The following is a 25633-nucleotide window of genomic DNA, read 5'->3' as shown; positions in this document are numbered from 1 at the left end:
ACAAGGAGACACAATATCTCCGAAGCTGTTTACTGCTGCCCTTGAGGAAGCTTTCAGAAGATTAGACTGGTCGCAGAAAGGAGTCAATGTGAACGGAGAGTACCTAAACCATTTACGAGCCAAAGAATTAGAGGAATATCTTAATCAGTTATGCACAGTTAGTAAGGATTTTGGACTAAAGATGAATATGGCTAAAACAAAAGTAATGATGAACAAGTATGCCACGGAAAGGGAAATAATGATTGAAGGAGCAGTAATTGAAAAGGTGGAGTCATATACATATCTGGGACAAGTTATTAGCTGTAATAATAATAAATGACTGGAAGTGAAGAGAAAAATAAATTTTGGATGGATAAATTTTGGGTAGCATTCAGGAAGTATAGTCACATACTGAAGAGCAATATCCCAGTTTGTCTGAAACGTAAAATAATGAACCAATGTATACTACCCACCATGACTTATGGAAATGAAACTTGGGCACTCACCAAAAGAATGGAAGAGAAGCTGAGCGAAGAATGGAACGAATTATATTGGGAATCAGACTGTTATGTAAGAAGAGAAACACATGGATTAGGCAGCAAACTCAAGTAAAGGACATTCTTATCAAAACTAAAGAACTAAAATGGTCTTGGGCAGGACACATAGCTCGAAGACATGATGACAGATGGACTAAGAAAATAACAGAATGGTACCCAAGAGGAGCTAGAAGAAAACCTGGAAGGCAAAGGCGGAGATGGATAGATGAAATTCATGAGTTTTTGGGTAGTAAATGGATGGCCAGTGCTCAAAACAGAAGGAACTGGAAAGTTGCTGGAGAGGCCTTCATCCTGCAGTGGATTGAAAATGGCTGATGATGATGATGATCATAAACAGATAATAAACTCGATCGTATTGAATTTGCAATAATACCGCCAGCTGGAATTCTGTGAGTTATTATGGTGAAATGTGTTTACACTTCCATGGAATATTCAATCATATAAAAAAATTAATTTTCAGAATCTTCTCATCATTCCTATTTTTAAAGCTTCATAACTTGTTACTCCATTCTCACTTGCATGTAATATTGGTACTAGCAATTTGTGCGTGCCGTGTTCTTTGTTATTGATTACTTATCTTTTTACTGTTTTAACCCCCCACCCACAAATGTCAGTGAACAGAAATGTCAACTAGTTAGTATGTATATAATACAGTACGTATTAATTATTCTGATTATCACGTATATTCTTCCGATTTTCACATATCATTTAATTTTTTAATTGGTAAGGTAATAAAGGGAAAATTTGTGCTTAATATATCTTTGCTTTTATAGCCTGTATTTTATTCCTCCTATTTTTGCTAATTAGAATCGCTATTTAATAGAATTAAAATTCAATTCACAAACGTGATCACAATGACCGGCACTTACTACACATCATATAGTGAACGGTACTTTTCTTTGTTTACTCCATTGTAACGTGATTTGACTGTACAGTGAACCAATTCTAAAGCGGGTGTCCATTGCATTTTTAACTTTTTTTTAATGTGAAACTTCGGATAATTGAGGCAGCTGCTTAATCGGGCCAAAATGTGTCCCAAATAACCGGAATCAACTGTACTTCCATTACTAACCATAAGGCACAGCACTGGACAGATAATAATCAGACATAGTGAAGGGCTGTTCCTGGTAGCATCATAGACTGGAGATATCTGTAGACTAGTCTGAATTAACCAAGACTGAATTAAGGCTATATACAGGTGCAGTGGCAGATCCAGGAAAAAAATGACAGTAGGGATACCATTTTGTGCACAAGAATGACGATCACATTAGCATCAGTGTTGTCAACTCTAGTCAGTTGAAAATAGCTGAGCCACAATGCAAAAATAGATAAAATCCTATGTTAACAATGAAAATAAAAAACTCTTTTGTAGCTAAAGGGAATTTAAATGATTGGTGTATATTTTCCGAAAAATGACAGGTGGGGCATGTGCCCCTACTCTGAATCTGCCACTGTACAGGTGTAATAGAGATGTAATTTATGTGATCGTGTCTTAACATGTGCGTATAAATTTGCCACTATGCATGCGTATAAATTAATTTGGTATCAGTGTAATCCCAGAGTAATGTACCAACTGTGTACTACTCAGGATATTGGAAAATGAAAAAGATCTTGCGATAATTGTGCAGTCAGATATGAAGTTTTCTGAGCAGTGTGGACTGGTTTCCAGGACAGCTCATGGGATTTGGTCAATCATATACAGGAATTTTTCTAGCAGGGATAAGGCAATGGTTAGGCCACATCTTGAATACTGCATACAGATCTAGAGGCATTTTAGGAAGGATGTGGAACTGCTGGAACGAGTACAGAGAAGGGCAGTGAGACTCGTGAGTAGAACAAAGTACTCTTACCAAGAAAGGCTTCAGTTCTGCAAATTGCAGCATCTGGAGACTAGGAACGTTCAAGATGATGTCATTGAGGTGTTTAAGACTTTGAATGGATTGAACAAGCACAATGCTGATGGGATGCTTCCTCTTTCTCAGACAACACATACTTGAGGGGTCACAAATTCAGATTGAAGAAGGATGGTTGCAGAATAGATCTGCGGAAGTTTGCATTTATCGAGCTGGTGATTGATCGCTGGAACAAACTTCCATCTGTTGTTGTGGAAGTTGAGAGATTAAATAAATAATAAATTCATGGAAGAACTAGACAACCTATTGAAGTGAAGGAATAGGTGAAATAGGAACTGTTTATTTATTTATTTTTTTAGCTAGTATAAGCTTGTTTTCTTGCATTATATACCATTGCTAATGCTAATTGTATTCAGTTTAAATATGCAGTTTATATAAGTAGAACATGCACAGCACTATTGGTTCTAAAACAGATGCAGCTATGGACAAAATAGTTCTAAAACTGATAAAGCTATAGACAAAATGGTTCTAAAATAGATAAAGTTGTGGGCACTGGAGCAGTTTTTCCACTTTCTCTGTGGAAATATCTCTTTCAATGGAGTATAGAAAAGAACAATTGTGTGATGTCAGATTGGCCGTAAACAGCATACAGAATAGACAAAGTGCTGTTTCTGCTATTCAGCTTATCTCTTATCACCTCATTCTGAAACAGAACTGAAGTTTGCTGTGCCATTGCCAATAAACAATCAGTGAATTTCATTTTTCTTTAATTATCCAGAAAGGATTAGAAGGATTTGCAGGATCACCTATATCTGTAAAATGACTGCATTCTGGCGACCTTTTGGTCGAAGATTCAAACATGAAACAAGTGGAAAAAAATCTTGAAAGCCACATCAATAGGGGGAATACCTATTACTTTAACCCCCCAACAAACTCTGAACTCTTCACGAGGTGACATTTCAGAGTGGGATCTTCTTCATGTCTCTGAAGAAGAGATCTGCTCTGAACTAAAAGACCAAGGAGTGATGGCTGTCAAGAGAATATCAATGTGGAAGGATGAGAATCTTGTCCCTAGCCCAGTTCTCATCCTAAGATTCAACACCCCGCAGCCTCCAAGTTCCATCAAGGCAGGTTATTTAAACTGCCAAGTGAGGATTTACTTTCCAAACCCACTGAGTTGTTTCAGATGTCAAAAATATGGCCACTCACAAACAGCTTGCTGTGGTAACCATGCCTTGTGCTCGATGTGGTGCAACCACGAGAGCATGGAATGTTCAGCTTCCAAACTAATTTGTGTAAATTGCCAAGGAGAGCACCCTGCCTAGTCTTGAGCATGCCAGAAGTGAAAGGATGAAAAATAAATCCAAAAACTAAAAACAGAGCTGAATATCTCCTGTCTAGAGGCCATTTTCTGGCTTCTAGATAAGAGATACTCAGCATCGAACCATTAAATAACAGGAAGTTTTCATACTCCCAGAAGGTTTCTGCAAACGCACTATTGTATACAAACTTAGATGACTATACCACCAAAAGAGTCTTTTACTTTGATTGCACTCTATTTATTGCATTCAGAAAGTGGCACCTTCGTAGCCATCTGGGCAGGAGCAGCAGTGCATAGCACATGCTTCTCGATCAGGGTTCGAGCCTGTGACCACCAAATACAGAGGATGCGGAAAGGTCAGGGAATGACCACTGCATATCCCCGGAGCAATATGGCCTTAGTTGCTAATGCTCCTAAAAAACCAAACAACAAACAAACGGCATTCAGAAAAGCCCACCCAAAAAACACAGTCAGCTGCCACTCCTATATCCGTACCTCCTAGTGCTCCATCACTACCAAAACCAAGTGGTAAAGAAAAACCAAAAAGATTGGAAGAGACGTTATTTGGTTTTTAGAAGCATTAGCAACTAAGGCTATATTGCTCCGGGATATGCGGTGGTCATTCCCTGACCTTTCCGCATCCTCCGTATTTGGTGGTCACGGGCTCGAACCCCGGTCTAATCAAGAAGCATGTGCTACGCACTGCTGCTCCTGCCCACCTGGCTACGGAGGCGCCTATTGGAAGAGACACCCATAATACTAGAAGCAATGGATGTAGAGGATAAGGAGGTACCAGACGAATCAGTCTTGGAACTCTTTGCGGAGGAGGAAATGGACACGGGTCAGTGTCCCTACTTCTCCAAAAAGGATAAATCCAAGACTGACAAAAGTAAGCCCTCAGCACCTCAGAAGCCACCTAATGAACCCACAAAGCCAAAATAATGACTAAATTCCTACAATGGAATTGTTGTGGATTCCGGCAAAATATTGATGACATAAAGGCCCTCCTGCAAAAGCATGAGCCAGTTTGCTTTCGCTTGCAGGAGACTTACCTAAAGGCAAATGATGACCCCCACCATGCATAACATTACAATTTTTCATAAGGATAGAATTGCGGATGGTTCTGCTTGTGGAGGAGTGCCTATCCTTGTGGGAAACCAGACCCCCAATTCAGCCCTTGTTACTTAAAACGAGTATAGGGCCTGTTGCAATTTGCCTTACAGTTCGATTTGTATTAACCATCTGCTCTATTTATTTGCCACCTGGGACTGACATTTCTCAGAAAGACCTTGATCATGTTGTAATGCAGTTGCCTCCACCTTTCTTACTTCTTGGGGATTATAATGGACATATCACTGTGTGGTAGTGGTTGTTGGGTTTTATTGGTGCATTAGCCACTGTGTGGGGGGTAGTGTCAGTGGAAGCGGACAAATCATAGAGCAGATGCTCAATGACAATGACCTTTCCCTTCTAAATGTGGAAATAAACTCCTTCTTCCACATGTCTGCCCATACATTTACTGCCATTGATCTTTCTATCTGCTCCCCCTTCTCTTCTCCCTTCTGTTACTTGGACCATATGAAAGTGATCACTTCCCTCTGATAACCTGCTTACACAGTGGGAGACCATGTCTTCCTTTTAGGTTACCACAGTGGAAGTTTGATCAGGCTGACTGGAGTGCCTTTCAACACCTGCCAAATTTTGACATCTCTGCAGTCAGTGAGGAGCCTATCAATGATGCAGTTACGTACATAACAGAAAGTATTGTCCATGCAGTTGCACTACAATTTCAAAAACGTCCACCTTTTCCTAAACCATGGTGGAATCCAGAATGTAGAGCAGCAAAAAAGGCACTCAAACAAAGCTTGGCGGATATTTCGACAATATCCTAACACGGCCAACCTGTTAGCCATTAACCATGCACGAGCCAAAGCAATCTACATCCGGTGTCAGAGTCAAAAGGAATCGCGGATCCGTTTCACATCATCTGTTACCCAGACGACCAGCGCTGATGTGGTCTGGAAAAAATCCAGAAAATAAAGGGAAAATACACAGCACACACACCCATCATTGGTCCTGGATTTTAATGGATGTACTAGTGCCGACTCTACTGCAATAGCCAGTGCTCTTCGGGAAACATTTTCTAACATCTCTGCCATATCACCTTAATCCCAAGAGTTTCTGGTCCTTAAGCACAACAGTGAAAAACAGGCCCTTAAGTTTACATCACTGTTTTTCCACCCATATAATGGGCCATGGGTGCCTCCGTGGGCAGGAGCAGCAGTGCATAGCATACGCTTCTTGATTAGACTGGGGTTCGAGCCTGTGACCACCAAATACGGAGGATGCAGAAAGGTCAGGGAACCACCGCATATTCCCGGAGCAATATGGCCTTAGTTGCTAATGCTCCTAAAAACCAAATAACAATAACATAATGGGCTATTTACCAAGTTGAAAACAGCAGTGGCTCGTACAAAGGCTACTGCTGTCGGACCAAATGATAAGTGTTTAATCATTATGAAATGATTAAACACCTTTCACCAAAATCCATGGACCTTCTGTATTTCTTGTTCAACAGAATCTTCCTTGAAGAGCAATTTCCGGATACCTGGTGCAAGGCAACTATTCTTGCTTTTGTGAAGCCAGGAAACCATCCTAAATCTATGAAAAGCTACTGTCCTATTACTCTGACTAGCTGTTTTTATGGTCAATGCTCATCTCTTATGGTACTTAGAATCAAATGACCTTCTCTCCCGCTTTCAGTGTGGCTTCTGAAGAAACAGGTCCACCTTGGACAACTTAATTAGACTGGAAACATCTATCCAAGATGCTTTCCTAAAAAGAGGGCCAACCTGCATTTCCTAAAAAGAGGGCCAACCTGCATTTCCTAAAAAGAGGGGGGGGGGCATCTTATTTGACGTGGAAAAAGCATATGACAACTTGGAGATTTGGTATTTTAAAAGACATTTATAATATTGGCCTTAAGAGGTCACCTTCCCGTTTTGATTAAAAAATTTTTATCATGCCATTATTTCCAAGTTCGAGTAGGATCCACCCTTTCCCGGTCCTTTTGCCAAGAGAGGGGATATCTTAAGGAAATGTTTTAAGTGTCACGCTTTTTTCCATTAAAATAAACTCCATTACTGAACAACTTCCTCCAACTATAAGCAGTACACTCTACATCAATGACTTCAGCATATTTTCTCAATCATGCAATATGAGGGTTATTGAGAGCAACTGCAACAAGCCATTGACCATCTTAACCCCTGGCCCACAGCCAATGGTTTCAGGTTCTCACCAGAGAAAACTGTTTGCATTCATTTTTGTCATAAACGTAACCTCCACTCCTAGCCAGAATTACAACTTGGAAAAAGCACAAATTCCAGTAGTAGCAGAGATGAAATTCTTGGGACTCATATTTGACAAAAAAGCTGACATTCGTCAGCTATGCACAAAGTGCACGAGAGGGTTTAACATTCTCTGCTCTCTCTCTTTTGGGGCGCAGACAGATGCACTCTACTTTGCCTGTACCATGCACCAGTACGCTCAAAATTAGATTATGGGTCTCAGCTATATGCATCAGTCAGAAATAGCACTCTTCGTTAGCTTGACCCCATCCACCAGGCTATTAGTATTGCTACTGGTGTATTCAGAACTTCACCTGTCCAAAGTCTGTATGTCGAAACAAATGAACCTTTTTGCTTTGATTAATGCAGTTGTCTCTACAATATGCCTTCAAGCTAAAATCCCTGCCTGATCATACCATGTGGACATTCATTTTTGAGCCACGATGGGAAAATCTTTATGCCACTCGTTGGACTGCCAATTGCCCATTCAGCATTCATGTTCAAGAGCTGCTCAATGAGCTTAACATCACGGTAGACAAGGTTGTTCTTTAACCAAAGCAACCCCTTCCACCCTGGCATGCTTAAGTACTAGCATGTGACTTTTCGCTCAAGCATGTGACAAAGTCTAATGCCCCACCTTCTGTCTACCTTCAGCTCTATTCACAACACTATGCAGAACATTCTAACTTCTTGCCAGTTGACACAGATGGCTCAAAGTCAGAATCATATGTTGCATCTGCTGCTGTTTTTTCAGTTAATACTATATCAGATACCCCTTGCATGCTACTGTAGATCACGTAAGAAATCACGTATTCCAACAGTGTGTTGTATATGCTGATTCAATGAGTGCACTACAAACTTTATCAGCGATGACACACACTAATCATCCAACCCAATCCTGTATTCAGCAGATGATATACACTCTCTATACAGGTAGATTTGATATCCGCTTCCGCTAGTTTATGGTCCATTTCCCTCAGTATGAATTGTTGAGGAGGCTTCCATCCTGCAGTGGGTTGATAATGGCTGCAGTTTATTTTTTTACCTTTTCTGATAGATTCCAGTCATATCAGGATTAGGGGAAACGATTTGGCTGATACTGCATCCAAACCGGTCCTTGCGGTTTTAACAGACAAGCTCTACTTGCTACCTGGGAGTCTAAAGCGCTGATGGAACTGATATTCGGGTGACACTCAAGTCGAGTGGCCCCAATTTCGGCGAATTCAAGATGGTCTGTGACAGCCAAATCCTCTGCTTGCACCTTCACAATGGTGGGACTGTGAGTAACCCTGAGTATATTGCATATCGTAATTGGCTTGTTTCTAATTCTTCAGTTTCATTTGATGGAACCCATGTTTAGTCTCCTGGCCCTTGAGGTTGTCACAGACATTTTCTCAGATATGCCAGACATGCTGTACTTGCTACCTGGGAGTCTAAAATGCTGATGCAACTGATATTCGGGTGACATGCAAGGTAAGTGGACCCAATTTCGGCGAAGTCCGGATGGTCTGTGGCAGCCAAATCCTTTGCTTGTACCTTCATAATAGTGGAACTGTTAGTAATCCTGGGTATAACCTCCATGCACAAGCACACGTTGGGTGACCACCCAGGTGTGAACCAACATAAGCAGGGGTCGACGTTTGGTGCCCACACCACATGGAGGAAAGCCACCCCACTGTGTTACCAGGCAGCATTATGGGGTTGATGACTCTCATCAACCGGTGCAATACCACCGCTTTGCTTATTGGAGGCTTGAAGTGGTGAAACCCATGTTTAGTTGCCAGAGCTAAGTTCCGGTCAACCCTTCCCCATCTCTTCCATCATGCAGTATGATTGATGACTTTTGAGATTATGATGAACATCATGGTGATATCCAATCTTCCTTACATTTCGAGGGTACAGCTCTAAAACGGTGTTCGCAGGCTGGCTGCTAGTTAGTACACTGGACCGAACCTGTTGGTAATTCTCTAGGAGGCTTCCGGATCAGCTAGTGTATAATCTTGCTACCTCTATTCTGCCAGATAGTGACTGGAGGGAGTCCGAGTAGTGTGTATGCGGGGGACATTGTCATAAGGCCACATTATGTCAAGGATCTGGGTGTATTCCTACCAAATGTACGTCATATCCAAAAATTTCATTACTTCATACAGTATGTCCCACCCACTTTTTCTTACCATTGAATACACCATGAATTGCCAAACTAAGAGTAAGCTTATCTGCAAAAAAGATCTAAACCTTCCAAACACATCCTAATTCATTTCACAAATATACATTGTCTCAATTCTAATCTCAACGATGTCCTTTTCTACTTGCAGTCTGCCAAACCCCATGTACTTTTTCTGACAGAATCTCAGTTATCGGTTGATTCAACTACTGCTCATCTCAGATGCCCAAATTATTCGCTGTATGATTCCTTTCGCCTCAAAGGTGGTACTTGTGCATATGTCCATTCCGACATTCCCGGTAAGAGATTTGGTAATTTGGACTCTCCTCTCTTTGATCTTCTCTGGCTTAAAATCTTTCTACCTCATTCTGTCAAATTCATCGGTTGTCTCTAGTTTTCTCCGAACTCCACTAATCACTTGGAGCTCTTTGACTTCCTTTCTTTGCAACTTGACTTCGACTTTCTCCAGTCAAACTTTCCTGACAGCGAGGTAATTTTCCTTGTTGATTTTAATGTTCACAACTCCAGCTGGCTTCCGTTTTCTAGTCACACCGACCCAGCTGGTCGAGATGGCGAGGCTATTGCAATTACTAATGACCTTGCACAACTTGTTCATTGTTCATTTACCTACACGAATACTGGACAACTCTAACCATACAGCCAACATGCTTGATCTTTTTTTCTAAAACAACCCTTCTAAGAACACAGCCAAAGTTATTGGTCCTTGGCACTTCAGATCACAACTTGGTGATTGTCTCTTCTCCAGTGGAGCCTTTATCACATGGTTATTCCCAACCTCATGTTGTTTGGCATTACAAGAATGCAAAATGGGATGACCTGCAAGATTTCTTTTCTTCTTTTCCTTGGTTGGATTACTGTTTCAAAACTTCTGATGTCAATGTTTGCGCAGATCGTGTCAGTAAAATTATTCTTGCAGGAATGGAATCCTTTATCCCACACTCCACTTTAAAATCTCATCCTTTATCTAAACCTTGGTTTTCCAATAAATGTGCTAATGCTGTTCAAGTGAAAAATGTCGCATACCGTAATTGGCTTGTTTCTAAATCTTCAGTTTCATTTTCTGCCCACACTAAGGCTTGCAACAATTGTAAAGCAGTTATTAATCAGTCCAAACTAGAGTTTGAACAGTCTAAGAGTAGAAAACTTGTTTCTTGCTCTAATGGTAGACAAGCATTCTGGTCTCTTGCAAAAGTTATTGGCTGCAACTTTTGCCCATCTCTGCTCCCATCTCTGTCCAAACCAGATGGTTCTGTTGTCACATCGGCCAAGGAACAAGCTGACCTGCTAGCATCCCATTTTTCTTCCAACTCATGTATTAATGATCTTGGTAAAACACCTCTCACCATTCCCAACATGCTCCATTCAATGCCTCCTGTGGTCTTCTGTCAAAAGGATGTCAGAAGGATTTTGACGAATCTCGATGCTAAGAAAGCTACAGGTCCCAATGGTATTTCTCCAATTGTTCTCAAAACCTGTGCTCCTGAACTTACTCCTGTTCTTTGCTGCCTTTTTTCACTTTTTTATTCCAAAAGTGTTTGTCCTTCTGTTTGGAAATTTGCTCATATCCATTGAGTTCCTAAAAAGGGTGACAAATCACTCCCATCCAATTATCGTCCCATTGCAATTACTTCTACTCTTTCCAAAGTAATGGAGAAATCAATTAACCGTAAACTCTTAAACTACCTGAAACCTTCCGTCTGATCAATGATTACCACTATGCATTCCATCAGTGTTGATCCACTGTGATATTCTGGTTTATGTTACCCATTTATGTACTAATTCAATGAAAACGTTCGGTGAAACACAAGCAGTTGCTCTTGACATCTCAAAGGTTTTCGATCGTGTTTTGCATAAAGGTCTTCTAAACAAGCTTCCATCGTATGGTTTGTCAACTGTTTTTTGTAATTGGTTATCCAGTTTTCTCTGTGATCGCTCACTGAGGGTGATGGTAGATGGCTCTCTGTCTTCTATCTTCTCCACTAATGCCAGTGTCCTCCAAGGTTCAGTTCTTTCCCACACTCTTTTCCTCTTGTATATTAATTACCTTCTTCCATTGACTGGAAATCCTATCCATAGTTTTGCCAATGATAGCACATTGCATTCCACTTTCCATTTTGAGAAACCTTGTGCTGCTCAATCAGCTTCAACTTCTCGAAAATTTGCTACCAATTCCTTAAATGCTGATCTCCAAGTAATTCTCCAGTGGGGCAAACATAATTTAGTTGATTTTAATCCTTCTAAAACTCAGTCTTGTCTTATATCTCACAAAAAGGATTCTCCCGCTCCTATGCTTATCTTTGGTGACACTCCGATTTCTAGGCAAAATGATATATCTGTTTTAGGGATTACTCTGACTTCTAATCTCTCTTGGCACAAGCACATTACAAATATTGCTTCCTCTGCATCTAGAAAACTTGGTTTTCTCTTTTGCTCTCAATGTTACTTTTCTTCCAAACAGATGTTCACTTGGTACAAATCACAAATTCACCCTACAATGGAATATTGTTCCCACATCTGGGGTGGTGCCCCCAAAACCTCCCCCATCGTCACCACCAAATACGGCGGATGCGGAAAGGTCACCGCATATTCTCGGAGCAATATGGCCTTAGTTGCTAATGCTCCTGAAAACCAAATAACAACAACAACCAAAACCTCCTCAGGCTTCTTGATTATATTCAGAAGAGGGCAGTTAGGTTAAGTGGAGAGACTCTGTTAGAAATTACTCATTTCTAACAGAGTCTCTCCACTCGCTGTCTCATAGATGTACTGTTTCTGCTGCATGCCTTTTCTGCAGATACTTCCCTGGGGACTGTTCTTCTGTATTGGCTTGTATAATTCCTGCTCTCTCTTTCAAAACAGTCTGAACACATGCTGCCACCAGCCAACATCCATTTACTGTCCAACCTCAAACTCAGAGAACCAACTTTTCATCTTCCTTGTTTATTTATTCAACTGCCGTTTTCTGGAACAACCTTCCTTCTTATGTATTTCCTGAAAATTACAGTCTACAGAAATTCAAGTCCAGTGTCAACAAATATCTTCTTTCATCTTCTCAACCTCAAACCCAAGCATGGTACTAAGTACTATAGGTTCTAATACCTCTCGTGTTTGAGGTTTACATAAAAAAAAAAAAAAAAAATCAGCAGCCCTGATGAATAATCTTGACCTGTTAGTCCCCTATACAGACTACTGGCAAGTAATACGCAGTAAGTTGACAGGGGTTCGAGCTCGTGACCACCAAATACGGAGGATGCGGAAAGGTCAACAACTGACCACTGCATATCCCCGGAGCAATATGGCCTTTGCTAATGCTCCTAAAAACCAAATAACAACAATACGCAGTATGTTTCATTCCCAGTGGCAAGATTCGTGGCATCGCCATGTTACAAACAAAATATATGAGATTAAACCTGTCATCCATCTTTGGCTGTCCAATGTACGCAGGGAATGTAAAAAGCAAGTTGTTCTTGCTTTGCTCCGCATAGTACACAGTGATCTGAAATGCTCCTTTCTGTTGAGGGCTGATGGATCCTCCTATGTATGAGCAATGTGACGCCATTTTATCCTTTCAAAATATTTTATCTAACTGTACCAGTTTTACAAATGCTCATTGTACCTCATTTACCCATCTGACTGAGTGATATGCACTCAATCAGATTTTAGCTGACAATGACAATATGTCAGCAGTTTTTAAATTTGTAAAATCAATTATTATATCTACACCTTTTTTTTTTTTTTTTACTTTTATACTGATTTTTATTTATTGATACGCCTTCATATATGTGAACTTTTGACAAGTTAACCTTTTCAAAGGTTACCAAACTCATCTTTTTAAATTTTGAATTTAATCTTTTTCATGGTGCATTATAATCTTGTTGTTTTTGCGCCACAAAAATCAAATCAAGCAAATACACATGATTCATTTGCACTAACATTTGCCTGTAAATTTTCCTGCAGTCTGAGGCTTAAGCCATGAATTTTCATTAAGTTACCTAAAGATGGATAAGTACAGTATCAAGTTTTTTAGCAATAATTCACTCAAGAGAAAGCCTGCATGACCTGATAGTCAGCAAAATGCAATTCACTGATTGTTAATTTGGGAATAGCATAGCAAAGGTCAGTTCTGTTTCAGAATGAGGTAAGATTGATGAGGTAATTAGCCTGAATAGCAAAAGCAGCACTTTGTCTATTGTCTAGGGCCAATCTGACATGCAATTCTTCTTTATTGTACTCTATATAAAGAGATATTGCCACAAAGAAAGTGGAAGAAACTGCAACAAAGTATAACCAAATAGACAACTTGTGGTGAAAGTATTCACAGATATAAGATGTAATGGAATGACACCACTGTAATAATTTCAATTAATTTATTTCATATAGAGATGATGCAATTGCATTAGTTTATATGTCTTTAGGTACCTTAAAATATTTATTAAAATCTTCTAAAAGCACAATGCATAAATTAGTGCTCTCAACTCAATAATAAACTACTTCAGATAAAAAAAATAACTCCATTTTCAGATGAAACAGACAAGAAGTAACTCAGGCATGACTCTGGATCTGTGATTGAACCATCCAACACATATTTTTATACATACTTATATATATATATATATATATATATATATATATATATATATATATATATATATATATATATATATATATATATATAGAGAGAGAGAGAGAGAGAGAGAGAGCCCTCCTTGATGCACATTTCGTCAGACTGAACTGAAAATCAGATGCATCCTTCATTAAAAGTCCTCAGCAGTTCTGAAAAACCAGTTTCGGGTCTCTGTGTAATCCGCAGGAACTGTTAATACTATTGTGCACATACTTATCAGTGATTCAGATTCAAATGAATTGTTCCATTATTTGTAGTGTATAGAACTATAATTGTCTTATATCATAGTATTGATAGTCATCTCAGTATTGGCAATGAATTTTTTGCAAATAAATGAATTAGCATAATTTGGACTAGGAGGCCATTGTGCAATAAACCTCAAATCACAAAAACAACTATGGATGAGACTTGGCTTCAGTTAAATATTGAGGGAAAACAATCAAGAACAAGGGAAGCATCAGGCTTCTTTTGAATCTTTTCCTCCAAAGTTTTATGTTCAGCCAACTGCTGGTACGCTGGTAAAAACCATAACCTTTTTTATTTTGGGATGCTGAGGAAATTTTATTAGTTGACTACTTGGAGCATGAATAGACAATATCATAAAGTTAATATGTAAGTGCAATTCAGAAACTGCCTGCTGAAATTAAAGGAAAGAAGAGAGAAGGTTTGCATCACCATGTGCTGTTCCATCAGGATAAAGCACTGGTTCATAAATCTCATGTTTTAATGGCTGGAATTTATGAAGGTAGATTTAAAATCTCAGATAATACACTCTGTTTGCCAGATTTGGTGGTGCTCAGTGATTTTGTTTTCTCCGATAAAGGCACTTGCATAGACAGAATTTCATAGAGACAGTGATATGGTATTTACTGTAATTTTTTTTTTTTTTTTTTTTTTGTGTGAAGGTAAAAAAATGATGCAGCCAGGTAGGGTTGCAGAACTTTCGTTCAACTTTGCAGGGATTATGTTGGAAAAAAAAAAAAAAAAAATTTTATTATTGCTTATTAGATGCTTCTGTATTGTTATTAAGAACTCTGTCCCCCTTCTAGATATTCTCAACCATTGATAGGATTTGAATGACTGAAGTGTTGGTATTTTTTTATTTTCATGTTCAATTAAAATTTATATGTAGAGTCAACATTGTGGAATATATCTACCAGTGAAGTTTCTTGAATGTAGAATCTCATAATCCCTATTCTTGTATTTCTAAGGAGTAAATGAACGTAACAAATCAAAAATCCTTTGTTATTCAAAGGCAAACTCTAGTTTGAAGTGGAATGGTAACAGTTTTCACTTTTACCATTTGCTTCACATTAGAGTTCAGGTGAGTATGTATATTGTTTGGAATTTAATCAGTCTGGAAGAACTACACTAATAAACAGAAAATTAGAGAAAGAAATTCCTTGTCAGCTGTATTTTGCAGATTCATGTTCTGGATTCCTTTGTTTAATATTTACATAAAACAGAAGTGTTGCATTTTAACCTGTCAGTGAGTTGTGTGTGAATTTTTCATATGAATAAATATGTGGTGGAAAATCCATTCCATATTAAAATGCTTATAGTGCAGGAAATTATGATATTCTAATAAAGCAAATAATTTCCTCTCATTGAAAGAAAAAAAAATTTATAAAAGAATATCACAGTGGCCTAGTTCCTTCCCCTCCCATTTAACTTTTAAGTGGTTTAAAATTCTGCAATATATGCATGCTTCTAATATTTATTTTTTGCTTTTGGGTTATTGTTATGATTGCCTTAAAAATAAATTGCCATGCTCATGTAAAGTTAGTCTCTAATGCATTAGGGCTTTGGCGCCTCCGTAGCCAGGTGGGAAGGAGCAGCAGTGCGTAGCACACGCTTCTTGATTAGACCGGGGTTCGAGCCCGTCACCACCAAATACGGAGGATGCGGAAAGGTCAGGGAATGACCACCGCATATCCCGGAGCAGTATGGCCTTAGTTGCTAATGCTCCTAAAAAACCAAAATAACAATAACAACAAGCATTAGGGCTTAAAGCGTCAAGCTGTGAAAGAGATTAGACTATGTGTATTTTAGTGCAATTGCATCATTTATACACAGCTAAATATAGATTAGCAAATTTGCAATAGCGGCATCGTTTAAGTTACATCTTATATTGTGAATACCTTCACGACAAGTTGCCATGACATTGCACTACTTCGAATAAGTAACGCTTCTCCCAAAGGAGAGGACTCGTCGTGAAGGTATTCACAATATGAGATGTAACTTAAACGATGCCGCTATTGCAAATTTACTAATCTATATTTAGCTGTGTACAAATGATGCAAATACACATAAGTTATAATAGTTAATTTTAGTACGCATTTATATTGTATTTTTATCATTTATTCACCCTTCTAATGACTCTAAAAAACAGGAACTCTCAATTAAACATGCACATAACCTTCTATAACAAAAACAAAGGAAAACTAAATTGTTTTAGTAGCAAATTGTAATGTTTTGCTTCTTCCTTAAACATGAAACTCCCATGCTATACTGTCTTCTCACGCATAGAAAATACTGTAATTTCTGCAGGAAGAGGTGAGCATTACTGCTGTAAATGATCTACAGCATGGCAGGGATGTTTTGAAGTTTTTTTTTGTAGAAAGTTACTATGAAATACATTTTTATTGGTACAAGGTGGAAATGCCACGCTATGCATCACTGATGGGTTAAACAAAGGCACAGCAAGGATACTGGACTGATTACTTTTTGACTTATTTATATAGTGAAAAAGTGTTGTTATTCATTTCAGTTGATATACCTATATTCAGCCCTTCAAAATTCATATTTGATTAAATCTTTAGTTTATGAGATTTCCAGTGGTAAAAAGAAATAATTAGCAGCTGACTAATTATTTTACTGTGAACTTTGAATTTACAGACAGTTCAGTTGATGATAACAGTAGCAACTCCAGCATTTGACAAAAGAAACTATTCGGTGAGTATTTCTAGTGCTGTTCTTATTTGCTTAAAAGTGCTATTTATGTTCTTATTTGAAAAGAATCATGTTATCATGTTTTAGATTTTATTTCTCCTGATTTGTTTCTGTAACATTAGACCAACACCCAGTTAAGGTAACTAAGAGTAAGAACAGCTGTGCATGTATACTTGCATGTACATTAATGCTAGGAGCATAGTAAATAAATTTGATGAATTTTGAAGTACTCTCTAAGTCATCATAAGCAGATATTGTGGGAATATCAGAGGTGTGGTGTCACTCAGATATAAGACATAAGGGATGCAGAATTTAAATAGGGGGAGTACAATGTGTACAGAAAAGACAGATAGACAGGAAGGGACTAATATTCTTCTTAGTTAAGAAGCATATTAAATCAAAGGCAGTGCATCCAGTCAGCATAGGTGAACAGCGCAATTTTGAGTCAGTTAAATGTAACTTAAGTTCTGGGGAAGCAAAAAACAAGAGTAGGAGTGTGTTATAGGAAAGATTATGAGTATAACAAAAAAGCAATACAGAGAAATAGAGGGAACTAGTAAATCGCAATGTCTCGTAAGGTGGCAGGGGGCAGATATTAACGTTCCAGATATTAGATGGGACTGATGGGTTGATCGCTCACACACTAGCAAGACTTTATTTTTTTCTACAGCAGCATGTTGAGAAACAACAACATTCTTGATCTGATTATCATCAGCGATTCTTCATAAGAAGAGTGTTGAATCCATGGAGGTGAAACTCACCCCCAGCAGAATAAATCCACCATCCCTGGTGAAAAATAGTAATTTTTATTTTAATATTTGTTCAAAGATCTCGGACATTGAAATTTTTAGCACATTTTTGTTTAATTTTAATTGAAATTTTTTTCTTATTGCATTCTTTAGGGGCAATATTATTTATTAACACAATGTTGTAATTAGAAAACACGAATTTGATAAATTTATGTCAAATAAACAGAACACAAAAATTCGCATCAACTAAGTGTGGTACTCGTTAGGTGGTACACGGCAAAAATAAACCACTAAAATTCAAAAGACACGAAATTTTTTAAATAATTAAATAGGTAATATTTCTGGCTGCACAAATTGTAACTAAAAGCCATAATTTCAAGTGTCGGCATTTTCATTTTATGGTTTTCAGGTTCCCTTTATTTTCACACAAACCATCTCTTGATAATGTTTCACACAAATGGTATATCTATTTGCAACTAATTCTTTGTTTGTATATCACAAACATGACAATGACTGGATCACAAGCCGTGAATAGGTTCGCCTGAATTGGTTCCTCAGATGGATGCTATTATAATTAGAGAGTGTCCCGCAGCTTTTGGGTGGGGGGTGGCTAAATGATGTCTAGAAGACAGAGAGAGGAGTCTACTGCAGACACTGTTTCAGTCGTTGGCAGTTTCGCTTTATGGTTTTCAGATTCCTTTTATTTATTTTTTTTCACAGCTTTCTTTCACAGAAGAGTCTACTTCTGGCTAATTCTTCCTTTGTATACTGCAAGCAAGGCGGTTTGATTGCAGTATACAAAGCTTATAGTTTATAAGCTGTAAAGTTCGTAGCTTATAAACAATACATTTTATAATTTTTTTATTATTATTATTATTATTATTATTATTAGCCATATGGTGCAAGGAAGCCTGAAGCTTTTGCTGCACCAGCCAAAAAAAAAAAAAAAAAAAAATTTCTAAGTTACCCTGAGAGAGAGAGACAGAGAGAGAGAGAGAGAGAGAGAGAGAGAGAGAGAGAGAGAGAGAGAGAGCAAACAAGAGTAAGAAGGGAATCACCAAGGAAAGAGAAGAATGATGATATCCAGCTAAGGACCCTGGGTGTGCCAAGCCCATACTCACTAGATGTGAGCCCCTGGGTATAATATACGTATCTGTACTGTAATATTGTAAGATTGCATAAAGATAAGCTTAGAAGGCTCAAATGAGTTATCTGAAAAATTATTAAATGAAGTGATTGGTACATATTCAAAGAAAAAGCAAAGAATAAGATTATTATAATACTTGTATGTTTGATCATAATTTGTATGATTTTTTTTGCAAATTTTAATTGTCGATTTTCATATTAAACTGTGATTATTGTCAATAATGTGGGTTTTGTTAACTGATTATTAGTATTTAGATGTTAAATATTAAATATTTTCTTTTATTTCCTATTTTGTTTTCTCATATTTTCTAATTATAACATTCATAAATACACAGATTTGTTTATAACATATAATTTATTTTAAATATTAAATAATAAAAAATTTACACATATACTACATGTATTCCTTGAAGTTTACATTCCCCCCCACCCAGTGCAAACATTCTGGATTCAACACTAGTTAAGAACCTGCAGGTAAAAGACCCTCAGTGATCACAGTGTGCTGGTGTGGATTTACTTAAAGACATGGGTAAAGGGAAGGACTTTTACTTTCGTAAGGATGACTACAGTAGTATATGGAGACTAGGCACCTGTGAAGTGGTGAACTGGGTGTTTAATGCTTTAAATGCATTGAACAAACTCAATACATCTGATGACATTATTCCTCTTGCTCAGATTACCAACATGAAGGGGCATAAATTCAAATTGAAGAAGGATAGTTGCAGGATATATATGTGGAGGTTTGCCCTCAGTTAGTGGGTGGTTGGTTGTTGAAACAAACTTCCATCTGGTGATGTAGAAATGAACAGTTGGAATAAATTCAAAGAAGAACTAGACAAGTTATTGGAGCATATGAACAGGTGATGTGGGAGGTTTTTTTTTTTTTTTTTTGGTTGATACTTTATAAGCTTGCTTTCTTGCATCATATACCACTACTACTACTGATAATAATAATATGTGTATTGAATGTAACTTGATTAATGTTCAATAAATATTTTCGATTTTTTTCCCATAGGGAAGTTAATGTGATTATCTTTATTGCTTAATAAAAGTAATAGTAGTAAAGGCATATGATGTAAGAAAGCAAGCTTATCTAGCCTCAGCCGAAAAAAACAAAAAACAAATCTCGCACATCCATTCCCTCTATAAGTTTGTCCAGTTCCTCCTTGAATTTATTAAGCTACCAACTTCCACAACGACAGATGGAAGTTTATTCCTTATACACCTCAATTTTATACACACCTCAATCAGGATTTATACACCTCAATCAGATCACCTCGCAGGTAATTAGTCTCCAGACACTGTAATTTGCAAAACTTAAAAGCCTTTCTTCGTAATGTTACCCTTCTCTTTACTCGTTCCAACAGCTCTACATCCTTCTTAAAATGAGGCCTCCACACCTGTATAGTACTCAAGGTGTGGCCTGACCATTGCCTTATACAAGGGGTTAATCACCTCCTTATCCCTGCTAGAAAAACTCCTGTATATCATTGACAAGACACCATGAGCTACTCTTGCAAACCATCTGCACTGCTCAGAAAACTTCATATCTGCCTGCACAATCACACCCAGGTCCTTTTCATTCTCTAACACTGTCAGTGTAGTACCACACAGTTGATACGTTACTCTGGGGTTACTGCTTCCCATATGTAGTACTTTACATTTGTCAATGTTAAACTTCATTTGCCACCTCTCATCCCATATGCTCAACTTTTCTAGATCCTGTTGCAGCAGTGTACTGTTATTAGTGTCCTTAACAACTCTGCCAACCTTCGTATTGTCTGCAAACTTGGACATTAAATTTGATATACCATCATCATTATCATTTATAAATACAGAAAACAACATTGGACCCAACACTTAACCCTGAGAGACTCCACAAATAACATTAGTCCACTATGAGCAGTGTCCATTGATTACCTCTCTCTGTCTTCTCCCACTCAACCATTCCTTTATCCATAGCATCAATTTGTCTCTAATGCCACACTGCTTCAATTTGTTCAGCAGTATTCCATGTGCAACAGTATCAAAAGCCTTTCTAAGATCCAAATATATTATATCAAAGTTATTCCCTGCATCCAGTGCCTTTGTCACCACATCATAGTATCCAATCAGATTGGTCAGGCAAGACTTTCCCTTAACAAAACCATGATGTGTCTGAGCTATAACTGAAGTCTTGTCTAGATGATCCTGCAGTGCTTCTTTAACCAGTGCCTCCATTAAGTTTCCTTGAACAGAAGTTAAACTCACAGGTCTATAATTACTTGTGTTGCCCTTTGATCCTCCTTTGTAAATTGGGGTCACATTTCACATCTCAGTGATGGGTACCTCCCCTGAGTCCAAAGAAGCTCTCATAATTATGGCTAAGGATTTGCTTACTTACTTTGCTGCCTTCTTTAATATAACTGTATAGATCCCATCCACCCTGGGTTCTTTTTAATGTTTATCTTCAACAATTTCTCCTCCACTTTTCTCTCAGTTATTACAAAATCATCTAGCTCACTGCCAGAGTTTAACTCACCTCTTACATACACCTTCCTGAATAACTCCTCATGTGTGAATGTAGATGCAAAATACTCATTTAGTTAGACACCTGAGCAGGATCATCAACAGTTCAACCATCAGTATCCAGTGGACCAATCTGATTCATCCCTTTCCTTCTATAGTTTACATAGGTAAAGAACTCTTTTCTGTTTTTCTTTGCATCCTTTGCCAAGGATTTCTCATAATCTACCTTTGCCTGCCTCATCTCCTTTGTGACTTGGTTGCAGACCATCTTATATCTATCGTAGGCTTCCATGTCACCCATTAATTTATATGTATCCCATGCATTTTTCTTCTCTGCCATATGTCTCATTAGTTCATCTGACATCCATTTAGGCCTAAGCCTTGAACAATATTTCTTAGTTGGTATGTAAAGCCTAGTAGCTTCCAAGATAAGTTCTTTGAATGCTTCCCATTTTGAATTTGCTGTTGGTAACATCATCAGTTGGTCCCACAGTATAGAATTTAAATACTGTCTCAGACCATCGTAGTCGCCTTTATGAAAGCAAAAACCCTTCCCTTTACCCTTGATGGTAGTTACTTGTTTGAGTAAATCCCACTTCAGCATACTGTGATCACTGCCACCTAGTGGTTCCTTTATCTGCAGATTCTTAATGCATGAAGAATCACTACTGATAATTAGATCAATAGTATTATTCCCTCTAGTTGCCTCCCGAACATGCTTATGTAGAAAACAATCATCCAATAAATCCACAAAAGCATTGCTAGTGTGTGAGTGACCAACACACAAATTCCAGTCAATATCTGGAAATTAAAATCCCCCATTATAAGATTCTCTGATTTACTGGCCCACTCTATTTCCCTCTACTGTTTCTTATTATATTCATCAGAATCATTAGGGCTATAACACACTCCTACTCTCAATTTTGATCTCCCAATGTTTATGTCACACCAAACTGACTCGGCATTGTACTGTCCATCGATGTCAACGGGCTTCACTTCCATGGATTTTATGTGTTTCTTAACTAATGGCATAACCCCTCCTCTCTTCCGTCTATCCTTCCTGTACACATAGTACTCCCCAAATTCCAGTTCTACATTCCTTATATCTATGTTACACCACGTCTCTGATATCTCAACAATATCTGCTTTGATCTTTTCAGGAATACCTCAAATTCATCAAATTTATTTACCAAACTCCTAGCATTGGTGTAAATGCAAGTATACATGCACCTGTTCCTATTCTTAGCTACCGTAACACAATCCATGTGTTTACTTGTACCACAGTGAATCCCTGCAGTCTCAGAAATACCCTCCATCTTGTTTTCCAGGCTGCTGCTCATTCCAATAGAAGCAAGTGCAAGAATCACCTTCACCTCTGCCAGTGGCTACTGTTAATCTATCAGTCCTTGTATCCCCCCCCAAGCTAGCAGTTTTCTGACCCACCTAACACTGCCAATATACAAAGGATATACAATATACTACCAATATACAATATACAAAAGGATAGTCACCTCCTTTTCCCTACTAGCAAAATTCCTGTTCATCATTGACAATACTCCATTACCTGCTCTGGCACTTGTCTGCACTGTCCAGAAAACTTCATAGTAGAGGCATATGATACAAGAAAGCAAGCTTATGTAGCATCAACCAAAAAAAAAACCCTCTCATTTCACCCTTCATCCGTTGCAAATGCCTGTCCAGCTGAACCTTAAATTTATTTAGACTATCAACTTCCATAACAAAATATGGAAGTCTGTTCTATCAATAAACTAACTGCTGGCTAAAGGCAAATTTCCGCGCATCCATTCTACAACTGTCTTTCCTCAATTTGAATTTATGCCCTCTCAGGCGATTATTCTGAGCAAGATGAAGAATCCCATCAGCATTAAGCTTTCTCAACCCATTCAAGGCCTTAAACATCTCAAACAGGTCACCTTGCTGGTGCCTACTCTCCAGGCACAGCAATTTACAGAACTTAAGCCTTTCTTGGTAAGCACATCCCTTTGTTCCTCTCACCAGTCTTGTTGCCCTTCTTTGTACTCATTCTAGCAACGGTACATCCTTCCTAAAATGAGGCCTCCAAACCTGTACACAGTACTCTAGGTGTGACCTGACCATTGTCTTGTACAATAGGTTAATCACCTCCCTGTCCCTGCTAGCAAAATTCCAATATATTATTAACAAGACTTCATAAGCTGCCCTAGCAGCCCATCTGCACTGCTCAGCAAACTTCATATTTGACTGCACAATTATCCCCAGGTCTTTTTCACTTTCCACTTCCCTGACTGTAGTACCACACAGTTGGTACATTTCTGTTGGGTTATTGCAGTACTTTGCAGTTCTCAATGTTAAACTTCAGTTGCCACTTATCAGTCCATTTGCCCAACTTATATAGATCCAGTTTCAGTAGTATGCTGTCTTTAATAACCCTGCCAATCTTTGTATCATCTGCAAACTTGGACATTAATCCTGATATACCTTCATCAATATCATTGATGAATACACAAAACAACAATGGGCCCAGCACCGAACCCTGGGGAACTCCACTAATAACATTGCCCATGAAGAGCAGTGTCCATTGATTACCACTCTTTATCGTCTCCCACTCAACCATGCCTTTATCCATTGTAGAAACTTCCCCTGAATGCCATATCTCTCCAATTTGTTCTGCAGTCTTCCCTGCGCAATGGTGTCAAAAGCTTTCCTGAAATCTAAGTATATGATATCAAAATTATTTTTGACCTTCAGTTTCTTTGTGACCATATCATAGTATCCAATAAAATTGGTCAGACAATACCTCCCTTTAACAAACCCATGCTGTGTCTTAATTATTACTGCAGTCTTGTCTAGATGATCCTGAAATGCTTATTTAACCAGTGACTCCCTTATTTTCCCTAGAACACAAGTTAAACTAACATGTCTATAGTTACTTGTGTCACCTTTTGAACCCCCACCATTTGAATTGGTGATACATTTGCACATCTCCAGTCAATGGGGACCTCCCCTGAGTCCAAGGAAGCTCTCATAATTATGGCTAAGGGCTTGCTTACTTCCTTTGCTGCCTCCTTTAATATAATTGGATAGATCTGTCCACCCTGGTGCTTTCCTTATGTTTAACTTCAACATTTTCTCCTCCACTTTGCTCTCAGTTATTACAGAATCACTTAGCTTCCTGTTAGAGTTTGATAAACTTCTGGCATTCCCCTCATTAAATAACTCCTCATGTGTGAATGTAGATGCAAAAAACTATCGATGATCATACTCATGTAGCTGATTCAGTTTATCAGCTACATGAGATGATCATCGGTATTTAACCCATCTATGTAATAGTAGTAGTGGCATGTGATGGAAGAAAGCAAGTGTATGAGCTTATGCAGCATCGACCAAAAAAAAAAAAAAAAAAAAAATTCACACAACCATTCCCTCTAAATGATTTGCCCAGTTCCTCCTTAAATTTATTTAACCTATCAACTTCCACAACGACAGATGGAAGTTTGTTGCAGCAATTAGCCACCCGCTGTCTAAAGGCAAATTTCCAAGCACATCTATTCTACATCTGTCTTTCCTTAATGTGAATTTATGTCCCCTTAAGTTCGTGATCTGAACAAGTAGAAGAATCCCATCAGAATTCAGCGTGCTCAGCCCATTCAAGGCCTTATACACCTCAATCAGATCACCACGCAGGTGCCTAGTCTCCAACCACTGCAATTTGCAGAACTTAAGATTCTCTTGGTAAGAGGATCCCTTCATTCCCCTCACCAATCTTGTTGCCTTTCTCTGTACACACTCAAGCAAATCTACATTCTTCCTAAAATGAGGCCTCCAGACCTGTACCAGTACTCAAGGCATGGCCTGACCATTGCCTTACACAGAGGGACGATCACCTCCTTTTCCCTGTTAGCAAAATTCCTATATATCATTGACAAAACCCCATGACCTTCCCTGGCAGCCTGTCTGCCCAAATTTTCTAGATCCTGTTGCAGTAGCACACTGCCATTACTGTCATTAACAACCCTGCCAACCTTTGTGTCATCTACAAACTTTGACACTAAGCCTAATATACCTTCATCAATATCATTGATAAATATACAAAACAACAGTGGACCCAACACTGAACCCTGTGTGACTCCACTAATAACATTAGTCCTCGAACAGCAGCACCTATTGATTACCACCCTCTGTCTTCTTCCCTTCAACCATCCTTTTATCCATTGTAGCAATTTACCCTTAATTTCATTCTGCTCTAATTTGTACAGTAGTCTTCCATGTGCAACAGTGTCAAAAGCTTTCCTGAAATCCATGTAAATGATAACAGAATTATTTTTTACATCTAGTTCCTTTGTAATCACATCATAATAACCAATCAAATTTTTGTTAAGTGGTCCAATCTGATTCATCCCTTTCCTTTTCTG

The 25633-nt window shown here is 38.3% G+C and overlaps 1 protein-coding gene across 6 annotated transcripts in view; it reads left to right on the top strand.

The window, feature by feature from the left end:
- Nucleotides 1–25633, top strand: part of LOC150091205 (voltage-dependent calcium channel subunit alpha-2/delta-3-like) — a 1918419-nt gene that overhangs the window by 933031 nt on the left and 959755 nt on the right. For all 6 annotated transcript variants that reach the window (XM_090374703.1, XM_090374689.1, XM_090374699.1 and 3 more), the window contains one exon: nucleotides 16765–16821. In XM_090374703.1, the coding sequence (XP_090230829.1) occupies nucleotides 16765–16821 (57 nt within the window). The remainder of the gene's footprint in view (nucleotides 1–16764; nucleotides 16822–25633) is intronic.

The sequence above is a fragment of the Mastigoproctus giganteus genome, chromosome 1, assembly GCF_048544385.1.
Source record: "Mastigoproctus giganteus isolate SK-2022 chromosome 1, ASM4854438v1, whole genome shotgun sequence".
Lineage (NCBI taxonomy): Eukaryota > Metazoa > Arthropoda > Arachnida > Uropygi > Thelyphonidae > Mastigoproctus > Mastigoproctus giganteus.
This window is presented reverse-complemented; position numbering and strand designations above follow the sequence as displayed.